Here is a 13,842-nt window from a genome sequence, read left to right as displayed (position 1 = left end):
CTTCCCATCCCTATATGCATTCCACAGACCATTCCCTCCACAATTCCCTCGTTAGGTACATGCCCCGCACGAACCCACCCTCCATTCCCGGCACCTTCCCTTGCCACCACAAGAGGTGTAAAACCTCCACCCTCACTTCCATCCAAGGCCCCAAAGAATCCTTACACATCCAGTAGAGATTTTCCTGCACCTCCAATCACCTCATCTACTGTGTCCATTGCTCTCAATGTGGTCTCCTCTATACTGGGGAGACAGGATGCCAACTTGCTGAACATTTCAGAGAACATTTCCGGTACACAGGCAGCAATCAACCCCACCGCCCTTTGGCCGAATACTTCAACTGCCCCTTCCACTCCGCCAAGGACATGCAAATCCTGGGCATCCTCCACCACCAAATCCTAGCCACACGAACCCTGGAGGAAGAACACTTCATCTTCAGCCCAGGACCCTCCAACCACACAGGATCAATGTTGATTTCACCTGTTTCCTCATCTCCCTTCATTCCCCCACCTTATCCCAGATCCAACCCTCCAACTCGGCACTACCCTCTTGAACTGTCCTACCTGTCCACCTTCCTTCCCACCAATCTGCTCTGCCCTCCACTCCGACCTATTGCCATCACCCCCTACCTTCATCTACCTATAGCATTCCTAGCTACCTTCTCCCTAGCCCCACTCCCCTCCCACTTATCTCTCAGCCCCCTTGAGGCACCCCCACATTCCTGATGAAGGGCTTATGCTCGAAACATCGGTTCTCCTGCTCCTCGGATGCTGCCTGACCGGCTGTGCTTTTCCAGCACCACACTTTTTGTTTCCAATGCCAATATATGTTCTGTTAGATAAGGGGACCGATACAGTTCACATGTTCTAGGTGTGGTCTGAATAATGCCTTATATAATTTTAGTAAGATTTCTCTATTTTTATTCTTAATTCCCTTTTTAGTATTCAGCTGCTGTGTTCTTGCTGCCAAAGTACATTACCTCATATTTTCCCCCATAAAATTTCTTCTACCAAGTTTTGCCCACTTGCTTGTCCTTCCTCCCATCTATTTTTGTGTCATCCTTAAACTTAGTTATAATACATTCACTTCTCTCATCCAAGGCATTCATATATATTGTAAATAATTGTGGCCATTCACCCTCTTAACCCAAATCTCAGCCTCTATTACTTTGTCAGTCCTATACCCATGCAAATATACTATGCCAACAGCAAGGGCTCTTATTACATAGCCTTCTGTGTGGTATCCTGCCGAATAACTTTTGGAAATCCAAATATAGTCCTTTTTATCTATTCTACTTGTTACTTCCTCAAAGAATTCAAACTAATTCACCAGGCAGGAATTCTTTTTCATGAAACTTTGCTGGCTTTGCTTTTCTATATTATGTATTTCCAAATGCTCTGTTATCATATTCTTTATAATAGGCTGCAACATTTTCCTGATGACAGATATTAAGCTAACTGGCTGATTTTTGTTTCCTTCACTTTTTGAATAATGGTGTTACATTGGCAGTTTTCCATTCTCTGGGACATTTCTGGGATCTATGGATTCTTGGAAGATTACTATGTTTTCATTTTCTATCTCTGTAGGTATTTTCTTTAAAATCCCATCAGGTCCAGGGAAATTATCAGCCTTTAGCCCCATTAGTTCTTGTTGAACATTCTCTCTTGTGATAATTATTGTATTTATTTCCTATCTCCCTTCTAATCCTTGATTATTTAGAACTTTTAGAATGCTTTTTGTGTCTTGCACCATGAAAACTGGAGATTCTAGGTACCTGCACTTAGATATTGCATCAAGTAACCTGAAGTAATTACAAATCCTTCTATTTGGGAAGATGACATTAGTTGGGGTAACTTGCTTATACTATGAATATTAGCATTATATAGTTAGAAGGGATGTTCAGTAATGTTTTGATTGTTTCATCCAGCTGTATATGAAAATTTGCCAGCTGCTACTTGATGACACCTGACAATAGATCCCCCTGGAGTTGCACATTTTTAAAATGCTGATGCTACTGAATAGTCGAGGTCAGTCAATGGAAATCATCAAGACTTGCACAAGGAGCTTGCTTGTTATGAGAGTGATTGCCATTGTTATCTTTGTCCTTCCTTTGAAATGCACTTGTTTGCATTCTGTTGCCATTATTCAATCCACCTTAAATTGTGCTACTGATTCTGTAATTTCTGAGAATTGTTTCCTAGTTTGAAATTCACTGAAAATTCGATTATCACATTTGCTTTCTAAATCCAGGCAATTTATTGTAAATTGGAAACAGCTTAGCTCTCAATACTGACTCCTAAGACACCTTCATTCTTTGCCTTCCTCCAAAAACTCACCTAAACTTGATTCCAACTTTGGAACAATTTTAATCTATTCTTAAAGTGTTCTGAATCTCCACAGCTTCAAGTTTAACGTACCTTACCTCTTCTTCATGCATCCTTGAAACTTAGGGCCTGTAATGTCTTTGAAATTAGTTACACTATTACACAATTAAAGCAAAATGACATTCGCTTCAGGAAGGGAGTTGTGTGCAAATCTCCTAGATCTGCAATCCATTCTTATCTCCATAGGTAATCCAGTGATTTTTGAAAGATCACAGTCAGCGCCTCCACTATTCAACCAACCCCTCAGAACTCTCGGATGTAGCCCATTGGGGCCAGAAGATTTATCAAGTTTTCGAGCTTTTGCTTTTCTAGCACTTGCTCTTTTGTTGCTCTTTTGTAATGGCTACCATACTTAACTCTGCCTCTGACTCTCCTTTAATTGTTGGGATTTTACTCATGTCTTTCACTGCAAAGACTGACACAAAGTACATTTTAAGTTCTTCAGCTATTTCCTTATCTCCCAGCATTAGTCTTCCAGCATCGATTTGGTGCAGCCCGATGTCTACTTTTCCCTCTCGTTTGTTTCTTATGTATTGAAAGAAACTTTTACTATCATTTCTAATATTACTGGCTAGCCTACCTTCATGCTTGATCCTCTCCTTCCTTATTTCTCTCTGTTATCCTCAGTTTGTTTGGTAGCCTTCCCAATCTTCTGATTTCCCAGTGCTCTTGGCCACTGTATAGGCTGTCTCTTATTTGATACATTTCCTGACTTCCTTTGTCAGCCATGGCTGTCTAATCACCTCCCCACCCCCCCCCCCCCCCCCCCCGGAAAATCTTTCATTTCTTTGGGATGAACCTCTGTACTGTGTCCTCAGTTACACCATGGTGCCATGGTCAGCTGATTCATTCTGTCCACAGCCCTTTCCCTCATCCGTACAGGGAGCAAGAATCTCATAGCTGTTAGACAAGGTCAAGAGCTGAGGCTCCTGCTCACTTGTACCGAGGGAGGGAGGGAGAAAATACAGTATGAGAGCAAAATAACTAGAAATATAACAAGATTGTAAATGTTTCTAAAAAGGGAAATAGTAAGTCAAGTATCTGCCTGGAGGGTGGAGCTGGGACATTAATCATGGAAAATCAGGAAATGGTAGATGAATTGAAACGGTACTTTCACTATAGAGGGTAAAAGTAAGACCCAGAAATATCTATGAATCGAGAAATGAAAAGGAAGGAAGAATACAAAATTACAATCAATAGAGAAGTGATAGCAAGTAAATTGTTGGAGTTATGGGCTGACCTGTCTTGAGTCTTGATGAAGTTCTTGAACCATAGGGCAGGGTTTCCAAGTCAGGACCCCGACTGGAGTTACGAGCTGAAATTTTGGAATTGCAAGCTCCATGATAGCCATGGCTAATTCTCCAATCTTTAAGTCTTTCAGACATAGGAGCAGGAGTAGAGAGAAAGTGAGGACAGCAGATAAGAGTTGAAAAGTGTGGCACGAGAAAAGCACAGCAGGTCAGGCAGCATCCGAGGAGCAGGAGAGTTGACATTTTGGGCATAAGCCCTTCATCAGATATTCCTGGACAGCTTTATAACAGGAAGCATGTCTCCATGAATCTCCTGTGCAGAAGACTTCTATGGTTCCCTGGATATTTTTTCATCAGAATTTCTGAGCCATTCTTAAAGATGTTCTAGCAAATTAAGGAAAACAGGGTTCCCAGAGGTATTTAAAAAGAAACAGAGTAAGTGAAGTGAGTAATGGTCTTCCAAAGATGAATCTGAGGAATTAGTAATTGAAAAATGGGAAATGGCAGCTGAATTAAACGTACGTTTCAATTTGTCTGCACTGTAAAGGATACAAGTAGCATCCCAGAAATCGTTCTGAATCAGAATGTGTAAAAGAGCCAGAAACATAAAACATTAAACAAAAGAACTCCAGATGCTGGAAATCTGAAACAAAAACAAAAGTAGCTGGAGAAACACAACAAGCGGCATCTGTGCAGAGAAAGCAGGGGCACCATTTTGGGTCCACTGATCCTTCTTCAGAACCAGCAAACAACAATAACATGTTCACTGGCCTTGATGGACTTTATCCTCAGGTGTTTAAAGAAATGGCCACTGAGATAAGAGATGCATTGATTTGAATTGTCCAAAATTCCCTAGATTCTGGAAAGGTCCAATCTGATTAGAAAACAATGACTGTAGCTCTTCTATTCAAGGAAGTTGGAGAGCCTTCATGTGGCTTATTGTTATTTTTTGCTTTCCCAGCAACAGTGACACTAAACCACACCCCAACCAAAACCCCTGTCAGCAGTTGGGAAAAAAAGGCATTAAGTTGGCAAGAACAGCTTCCACAAATAAGTCCTTGTGAAATCATTTCTTTTGCTTTCCCACATTATCCATACCTTGGAAACAGTGAGAACAATTTCCTCTAAATCAAGTTTGTCCAATGTACCATGCATCACACTGGAAACAACTGTAGGCAAGAGGCTGCCTGGCGGAGAGGGTGGTTGGGGAGAAGTCAGGAGCAGTACATTGCTGCAGCCTAGCATCGAATTTAGGGAGAGAAGAGGTTCTTACTCGCCTGCAGAGGCATCAACTCCTCAAAGGAGTACAAGAGTCAGGATAGTCGGTTGAGGTGATCAGACCCCCCCCCCCCGGGGTCATCAGTGAGTAAGTAACTGGGAGTTGTGTATATGAGTGCATACATGAGCAAGTGAGTGTGTGGGTGAGTGCATGAGAGAGTGTGTTTGAGTTGAGAGATTTGAGTGCATGAGAGAGAAAACGTGAATTGTGTGTGTGCGAGAGTGTGTGCGCAAGATAATGTCCAAAAGTGCATGAGAGAAAGTTGTGTGTGAGCAAGTATGTGAATGAGTGTTTAGGTATGTGTGAGACTGTGTGAGAGTACATGTGAATGTGTCAGAGTTTGTGTGCACGCATGTGGGTGATTGTTAGAGAGAGAGAGTGTGTGTAAGACTGTATGAACAAGTGTGTGTGAGCAGGATTGTGGGTGTATGAGTGAGTATGTGTAGGTGTGAGCCAGGTACATGCATGCATAGAGACTCCCGCTCCTCTTCCTGTATCCCAAAAGCCTAACCATGCAACTGACCAGCAGGAAAACCCAGGCTGATACACTCAACCCCACTTTCATATGGATTCCATCAAGCCTGCTTAGAGTGTGCTCCATAAAAGTTGATGCAAAGTTGGTGTTAGTTAAAGCCAGCTTTTTATCTTGACCTTGGTCTCTTCCTCCTTCCTTGTAACCAGTACTTTGGTCAAGTCTGTCTCTCTTGACTGCTTTGTATGCAAAAAGCCGATCAACTTCTTTGAAACAGTCTTCTTTATTAATGAATAACTTAAAAAAATACTATTTTGTTTATTTTTCTTTTCCTCAGCAAGTTGTTAATAGTTTCTTAAGACCTTAACTTCATTCTTTGAAATCCATATTTAATGTTGTACCAAATCTTATCCTTCCAAATTATTCTCATCTGGCGCTAGAGTACGATATAGGTCGAAATGTGCCCCTCATGAAAAAGGATCACCTTCAGATTTTCACAGCAGTGAGTTGGAGACCTAACCACATGTTAGTGTGTGATTCCATTACTAAATATTTTACCCACCTGAAAATTGAGAGCCCACTTACCACTCTGTTAGAATACAAGTCTGAAATCAACCTGATGTTGAGTCAAGATTAATCTTCAGATGATAAACATGATCTGATATAATCAGTTTGTCTGCTGTGGAACATTTGTTGATCATCAGTTACTCCACAGAATTTCAAAAGGGGGAGTCTGAGAATTAGTTTTCTCTTCATTCTTTATCAGATTTCTGTACCTTTGTGTTTTTATTGTTTTACTTGAATATTCGAGCCAATTTATGAACTTTTGCTTGGAGGGGGCACAAGAAGAGGGAGACCAGATGGTCCTTGAAAAGTTCTTATCTGTCATCTTGTCATGTTAAGAGAAATGCAGTCCCTTTCCGATTTCTTCTCAAGGAAGTTAATGTTTTTGTACCTGAGGAGTTGGGCTCTTGCACAGTGAGATGGATCAGTTTTGCTTTGAATTTTTTGATGTAAGTGGATTAATTGTGGAAGAAGAAATCTAAAAGTTGCTTGGGTAAATGTAATAAAGACAGGGTGTGTGCAAGAAAGTATGTCCTTGGTGAAAGAGCTGTGATATATGTAATCAGGACTGTGCCCTTCAATTTAATTTGCAGTTAGGTAATATTCATGAACCAGATTAATATATAATCATCAAGACAGTCATGTGCTCATCCTAAAAATATACTAGAAAGTGTGGAATTGATGACTCAATAAGATGCAGTTCATTAATGGTTTTTGATCAGATATATAAAAATATTGCATCTTTGTAAATCAGTTTAAAATCTTCCGCTCATTCTCGGGACTGTTGGGTTTTTCCTTTTTCAATCCAGCAGAGGGCAGTCTTGATTCACTCAGCAGTTGAACAAGAGCTGCAACAAATCATCCTTTACATCAAATTCACTGAATCTTTCTTTTTAATTTTTCAATCAAACAGACATTTTCTACCTCATATCAAGTTATTTTTTTTTGCTTCCTCAGTGCATCATGCGTGAAGAATGATGTGTGAAATGTCAGTATGATTAGTTTTGCTAAACAGGTCAACAATTTTCTGTCAATTTTTTATCCAGCAATCATTGATGCGTGTTATTAATTCTAGTGAGCTTTTATTTATCATGATGATCGAGGATGTTTAGATTCCGTTCCATGGCTGTAGTGTACCCATAGTTCCCAGCCTCACTGTAATGAGTTTTGTTGGTTCAGTTGTTGTTATAATTGAATGAAATGCCGAAAACTGATGTTTGTTGGGATGACTGAAATGTCACAGAATTAGTTGTAAAACTCGAGACGGAATTCTACGGTGAAATTGTTTAGGCACTAGAAATTTCAACAAACCTTCAGACTGTTGATTTTTGATCTATAAATTCAGGAGCAAGATGGATGGCTAAAAGTTAACAACCATCTTGATGCTTACCCTTGTCTTTAAATCCATATGACTTAGATGTCCACATGACTTGGTGAGAACTTGACGTTTGCTTACTACGCATTTGATCATATGTTCAACCATCTCAGCTTCAGCAAATAATCTCTGTACTGAGTGCTGTACAATCTGCCTGTAGCCCAGTTAGGCAGAGACAAAAAAAACCACGGATGCTGGAATCCAAAGTAGACAGGCAGGTAGCTGGAAGAACACAGCAAGTCAGGCAGCATCAGAAGGTGGAGAAGTCAGTGTTTCGGGTGTAACCTTTCTTTCAGTCCTGAAGAAAGGTTACAACCGAAACGTCGACTTCTACGTCTCCTGATGCTGCATGGCTCAACTGGTGGCATCCTTGCCTCTGAATCAGAAAGTTCTGGATTTAAATCCCACACTTGAGCACAGTAAGCTAGGCTGGAGCTCCAGTAGAGCATTGGTGGGGCACTGCAGTATCAGAAGTGTTGTATTTTATATTTAGTCCCGAAGCACTACATTGAAGAGGAGCAGTGGACCTAATTCATGGTTTTCCACACATTTACTTATCAATCACCATCTCAAAAAACAAGATATCTGATCATTATTACATTGCTCTATGTGGGAGCTTGCTGTGTGCAAATTGGTTTCCTGCACAATTCTACTGACTACAGTTTGCAATTACCTGAGGTTAAGAAAAAGAGTCATGTAAATGTAAGTCTTTATTTCTTCAACAACTCCTCACTCCAAAGTTGTTGCACCTCAATCCTGACAAACCATGCTGTCACAACTCACTGGAGTAGTTCACTGGAAGGCATGGTCTCTGAAGGCATGGATACTAATAATGAAGAATTATAATTGGGGATGCACGCAAGATCTGAATTAGAGGAGCATGGATATCCTGGAAGTTTGTGAGCTCGAATCGACTTGGACATTGGGAGGGATGAGGCAGTGGTGAGATTTGAAACTAAAGGATATAGGTTATAAACCAGAGGTTGCTTGACCAGGAATACAGTAGAGATCAGTAAGTGCAGGGGGTGATGGGAGCAGGTTTGTGAGTTATTTTTATTTATTTATGAAATGTTTTAAGCTGGGTAGGCCAGCAGTTCTTACCCATTCCTCATTGCAATTGGGAAGGAAATGGTGAGTTACCTCTTGAAATGCTTCATTCTTTGGGTATAAAACCACTCACCACTGTTAGTAGGGAGGCTGGACCCGAATTTTGACCCAATGGCCATGAAGGAATAGTGGCTTAATTCCAAGTGAGAATGGTGTGTGACTTGGAGGGGAACCTGCAGTGGTGGTTCTTCACTGCATCTGCTGCCTGTCCTTCTAGATGCTGAGACACACCGTAGAGGCTTAGATGACATAAAATTTGTGGAGAATAGAGTATGACAGTTCAGCCAGTGTAATGGTATAAACAATCTAGAGGTAATGAAGATAAGAATGAGGTCTTCACCAACAGACAAGCAAAGTCAAGTGATGTCATGGAGGTAGAAATAGGTTGTCTTTGTGATAGCATGGATCTGAGGTCGAGAACTCATCTCAGCTGCAAGGCTATCCACTGATGGGTTTAACCTCTGACTTTTGGCTGGAATAGGGATGGAATCATAAGATAAGTAATGGAGTTTGGAGTGGGGGCTAAAAGCAATGTCTTGAATCATCCTAATCTAAACTTAGAGAAACTTAGTTTGCCCTATTGAGGTGCACTGAATATTTTATGAATGGACAGAATAAAAATTGAAGCACATCAGCCTGTTTTCAGTGAGAAGGATCAGAGATGCTTTTTAGTTTTTTTGCTTAGATTTTATTTCAGACAGACATCCTGGCTGAAGTTGGATGTGTCATCTTTTCCTGGCTGTAATCAATTCTAAAGAGGGATCACTGAACTTGAAACATTAGTTCTGTTTATCTCTCCACAGATGTTGCCAGGCCTACTTTATTCAGCAATTTCTGTTTTTGTGTGTAAATGATGATTATTGTTCAAGTCACTCAGCTGTGGTGTAGCTGTCAGTCTGTTTTAGTGAAGCTAATAGCCTCCTTTTATTATATATAATCTAAAAATTTTGATATTCTATTTGTAATGCTTTCACCAGACTTTATAATGAATAATATCTGCTATCCAAATACTGGTAGCTTTGTGCATTAAAAATGTATCTTACTAAATGTGTATTGGTAGTGAATTGAAATACAAGGTTAAGTCTGAATGCTATCCATAAGAAGTGAGCAGAATAGATGTTCAGTTTACACCTCAGCCGTAACTTTACTGAAGAGAATCACCAATATTTATCTGTGCTTCTGTACACTCGCATATCCACAGAGAGTCTTCTGTTTGATGAAATCCAACCTTAGTCGATGTCAAGGGACAATTGTCTCACATATAGATGAGGGTAGCAGAGAAGGTTCATCTCACCCACTTGTAGTGAAACTGACAATCTATTTTAGTGATGTAACAGAATGAGCAGAAGATGTGAAACAGCTGCAAAGAAGTGAATCAATGACACTGAGTTCAGCCTCAGTTTTTCCCATAGTACAGATTTGAGAGATTTCAAACCACTAAACTGATCGTTGTAATTCACTTCCTTTATAAATTTAACCAGAAGTATGTAAAGGGAGCTGAATAGAAGGAGTGGGAAGCCTCATCACAGAGAACAAACATTGGATGTTGCCTGTCAGATTACTTATTTTTAAGGTAGTAATTTGAAATGCTGAAATGGAGGAAATGATGGAGAATGAAAATCTAAAACATGATACAGAGCTTCTTGTACCAATGATCAATCATGCCAACAATATATATTCAACTATGGCACTGCCCTGTACTGTCTCACATTGGAGTGATATGAAGTACATTGCTTTGAATTCAAAATGACTTTTCTGTCTGAAGTTATTTTGAGCACAGAGTCATTACTGACACATGCCTGTACCAAGGTATGGGCTTTAAAGAGCGCAACCTGAAACCAAGATCATTCATTTGATGCTTTTTTAAAAAGTCTATCATTAAGCTATGGCAAATTAATATGCACGACCACTGCAAATGACGATCACTCGTACACACAGAGAACTTGTGCAGTCATTTCCTGCTTGTGCAGTCAATTCCCACTAAGTGTGAATTCCTACCAATCTTCAAGTCTTTCTTCTGACAAATCCTGCAGTGGCTTCCTGCTGTATCTGAATCACAGAGAATCAGCAGGCCATAAACTTAACATTTGACATTCAGTGTGTTCTCAAAACATGTCCTCACCAGAGAAATATTCAGATTTGCAGTAACAGTAATTCCTCACTGAAAATTGTGATGGGGCTCCTGAAAACTTTAAGTGAAACAACTTTAAATAAACCAGATTTCCCTGTTAAAACTAATATAGAAACTCAAGGTAGGTTATTGGTTGAAATACTTCACGTGGCTAAATTTCTAAATTGTTAACTTCAACATCTTGCAAATGAAAATTAGTTTAAGATTATGAAAAAGAAAATGCTATCTACCTCTTGCCAATCAACCTTGCCAGCAATCCTGCATCCCATCACTTGGGTATTAGTCACTCTTCCTTTATTTATTCATTCTTGGGATGTGGGTGTGGCTGGCTGGGCTAGCATTTAGTGCCCATCTCGAGATGCCCCTGAGAAGGTGGTGGTGAACTGCTTTTTTCAAGTGCTACAGTCTATTTGGTGTAGTTTGGCCCATAAATTAATTAGGGAGGAATTTCTTCTGAGTGTTGTTATTGTTTGAAATTGTTTTCCACACTGAGCAGTGGAGGTAAGGTCAAAGAAAATATTCAAGACTGCATTAGATGGTGAGATGGCTGAGTTAGTTAAAAGACTGATCTGAAGAATTCATTCAGCAGTCCACTTAGAATATATGTCATCAATTTCCTTCACAATGTCTTTCAGATCTCTATCTCCCTCGCAAAGAATTTATGCTCCTCTTCTGCTGAGAATTAACTTGATTCTCACTCAAGTGCAGTAGACAACCCACTTAAATGCAGGTTTATATCAAAAATGGTTGATATCTACAGAATCTCTCCAACTCTGCTTATGATGGTCAGGATGGTATAAATCTACTAATATGACATTCGGTTAGCAGGACCAACTCCAGCAGCTGTACTTTTGTTTATTCTCAAATCCAATGTCTGTAATCTTCAGTTTGCTCATACTGCACGACTAGATTCATCATTCACTAAACTCAGGCGACTGACTGTGTGGAGTTTGCACGTTCTCCCCGTGTCTGCGTGGGTTTCCTCCGGGTGCTCCGGTTTCCTCCCACAGTCCAAAGATGTGCAGGTCAGGTGAATTGGCCATGCTAAATTGTCCGTAGTGTTAGGTAAGGGGTAAATGTAGGGGTATGGGTGGGTTGCGCTTCGGCGGGTCGGTGTGGACTTGTTGGGCCGAAGGGCCTGTTTCCACACTGTAATGTAATGTAATCTAATCTAATCTAAACTCTGGTGGTTCTGTCTCCTTTTATATAGTTTCAACCAAAAGTTTTGCTTTTCAGTCTTAGTGTCAGTCTGTTACCTTGGCATCTGGGCATGTCAGTTTCTTTTCTCTATCTCAATTAGGTTCCATCTGAAAAGAATACTCAAAACAAAGAGCTTGAACGACTAATTGTTAAATGCATTCTCAGCATTAAAAAAAAGTGTTAATCCTTTCATAACTTTGCTTTTATTTTCAAAGACATGTTTCTGAATGTACTTTCTGTGACTTTTCTTCTAGGTATTTATGGACCATTGGTAAAAATGTTTGGAAAAGATGGAAAAAAAGGTTCTTTGTTCTTGTCCAGGTAAATGAAAATGAATATCCCAACTGTCTTTGACTTTCTTGTTCTCCAGAATTATACATTAGGAATCAAACTTGCAACAAAAAACTACCAAAAATGTAATTTTTACTTAATCCATAATCTAATTTTTAAGTATTCTCTTTCAAATACTTGTGAAATGTGTTGTCTGTATAGTTGTTATAATAGTACTTAGCAAGTATATGGGCTGTCAACTGTGTTTGAATGAACTTCAAGAATTGAAAACAAAATGGACTGTCAGAACATTGTAAGGGTTTGTCAGTATCATTCTGTTGTTAGGATACTGAGAACATGAATTACATTGAAAACTAGAAAAAAATAGTTGCAATTAAATAATGCAGACTATAATGTACATAGAAATGAAAGACAAGGAAGAAACAATGGTAGAGTTGCAAAAACAATACAGTTGCAGCAACATAAATATAATTAACAGATATAACTGGAATTCATTTTGACTGAGATATTGGTCATACTATTGAGGATATGCTACACACCAGCAACAACATCAAGTGGGTGGAGAAATATTTATATCGCTGTATGAAATAATTGTAAAGAAACATACTGAATCATGATTATGGAGGATTTCAACCACTTTCATCTAAACTTGTAGTGAAAGGGGTTGCAATGTGAGAAGAATGTGGAGTTTTCTCCACAATGCAAAGAAAAGTCCTTTTGATCCAATCTGTAAGTAGCCCAACACTTTTTGCAAGCATGGCCATGCCAAATAGTGGACAATAGACCAGAGTAACTGTGAGTAGCTATGCAGGAATAAATTTAAGTATCACAAGGTTTAAGATAATGATTAGGAGCCGCACAGGTGGCACAAAGATCAAAGTAATTGAATGGGCAAAAGTTGACTCTGCAGTTCAAAGTTTTGCAGGTTAGGTGGATTGGCCATGCTAAATTGCCCATAGTCTCCAAGGATATACAGGCTAGATAGATTAGCCATTGATAATGCAGTTGGTGTTTCCATGTATTGTCTGCCCTTGTCCTTCTAGATGGAAGAGATTGTGAGTTTGAGAGGTGCTGTCTGAGGATCTTTGGTGAACTTCTGAAATGCATCTTGTAAATAGTACAGACTACTGCTACTAAAGGTTGGTGGTAGAGGGAGTGGATGCGGTGACAATCAAGTGGGCTGCTTTGTTCTGGATGGTGTCAAACTTCTTGAGTGTTGGAACTGCACCCATCCAGGCAGGTGGAGTGTATCCATCACACTCCTGTCTAATGTCTTGTAGATGATGGACAGGCTTTGGTGAGTCATGAGGAGAGTTCCTTGCCATAGTATTCCTAGTCTCTGACCTGCTCTTGTAGCCACTATGTTGATGTGATGAGTCAGTTGAGTTTCTGGTCAATAGTAACCCCATTGAGATCTTGATAGTGGGGGATTCAGTGATGGTATCACCATTGAATGTCAAAGGTCTGTGATGGGATTGTCCCTTATTGGAGATGGTCAATACCCTGGCATTTGTGTGGCGCAAATGTAACTTGCTCCTATCACACCAAGCCTGCACATTGTCCAGATCTTGTTGCATTTGAAGATGGGCAGCTTCAGTATCTGCAGAGTCACAAATGGTACTGAACATTGAGCAATCATCAGCAAACATCTCCACTTCTGAGCTTATCAAAGAGAGACAGTCATTGATGAAGCAGCTGAAGATGGTTGGGCCGAGAACACTAACCTGAGGAACTCTTGCAGAAATGTCCTGAAGCTGAGATGACTGACTTCCAATTACCATGACCATCT

At 40.0% G+C, this 13,842-nt stretch overlaps 1 protein-coding gene across 14 annotated transcripts in view; it reads left to right on the top strand.

Annotated features, from left to right (window-relative positions):
• cadpsa (Ca2+-dependent activator protein for secretion a) overlaps positions 1 to 13,842 on the top strand; it is a 598,940-nt gene that overhangs the window by 352,569 nt on the left and 232,529 nt on the right. For all 14 annotated transcript variants that reach the window (XM_087994403.1, XM_087994397.1, XM_087994398.1 and 11 more), the window contains exon 9: positions 12,017 to 12,083. In XM_087994403.1, the coding sequence (XP_087850529.1) occupies positions 12,017 to 12,083 (67 nt within the window). The remainder of the gene's footprint in view (positions 1 to 12,016; positions 12,084 to 13,842) is intronic.

This window comes from Chiloscyllium plagiosum, unplaced genomic scaffold (genome assembly GCF_037043375.1).
Source record: "Chiloscyllium plagiosum isolate Xiang-an unplaced genomic scaffold, Cpla_swu_hap1 HiC_scaffold_14, whole genome shotgun sequence".
Classification (NCBI taxonomy): domain Eukaryota; kingdom Metazoa; phylum Chordata; class Chondrichthyes; order Orectolobiformes; family Hemiscylliidae; genus Chiloscyllium; species Chiloscyllium plagiosum.
The sequence above is the reverse complement of the archived record's forward strand: the minus strand, read 5'-3'. Positions and strand labels throughout refer to the sequence as shown.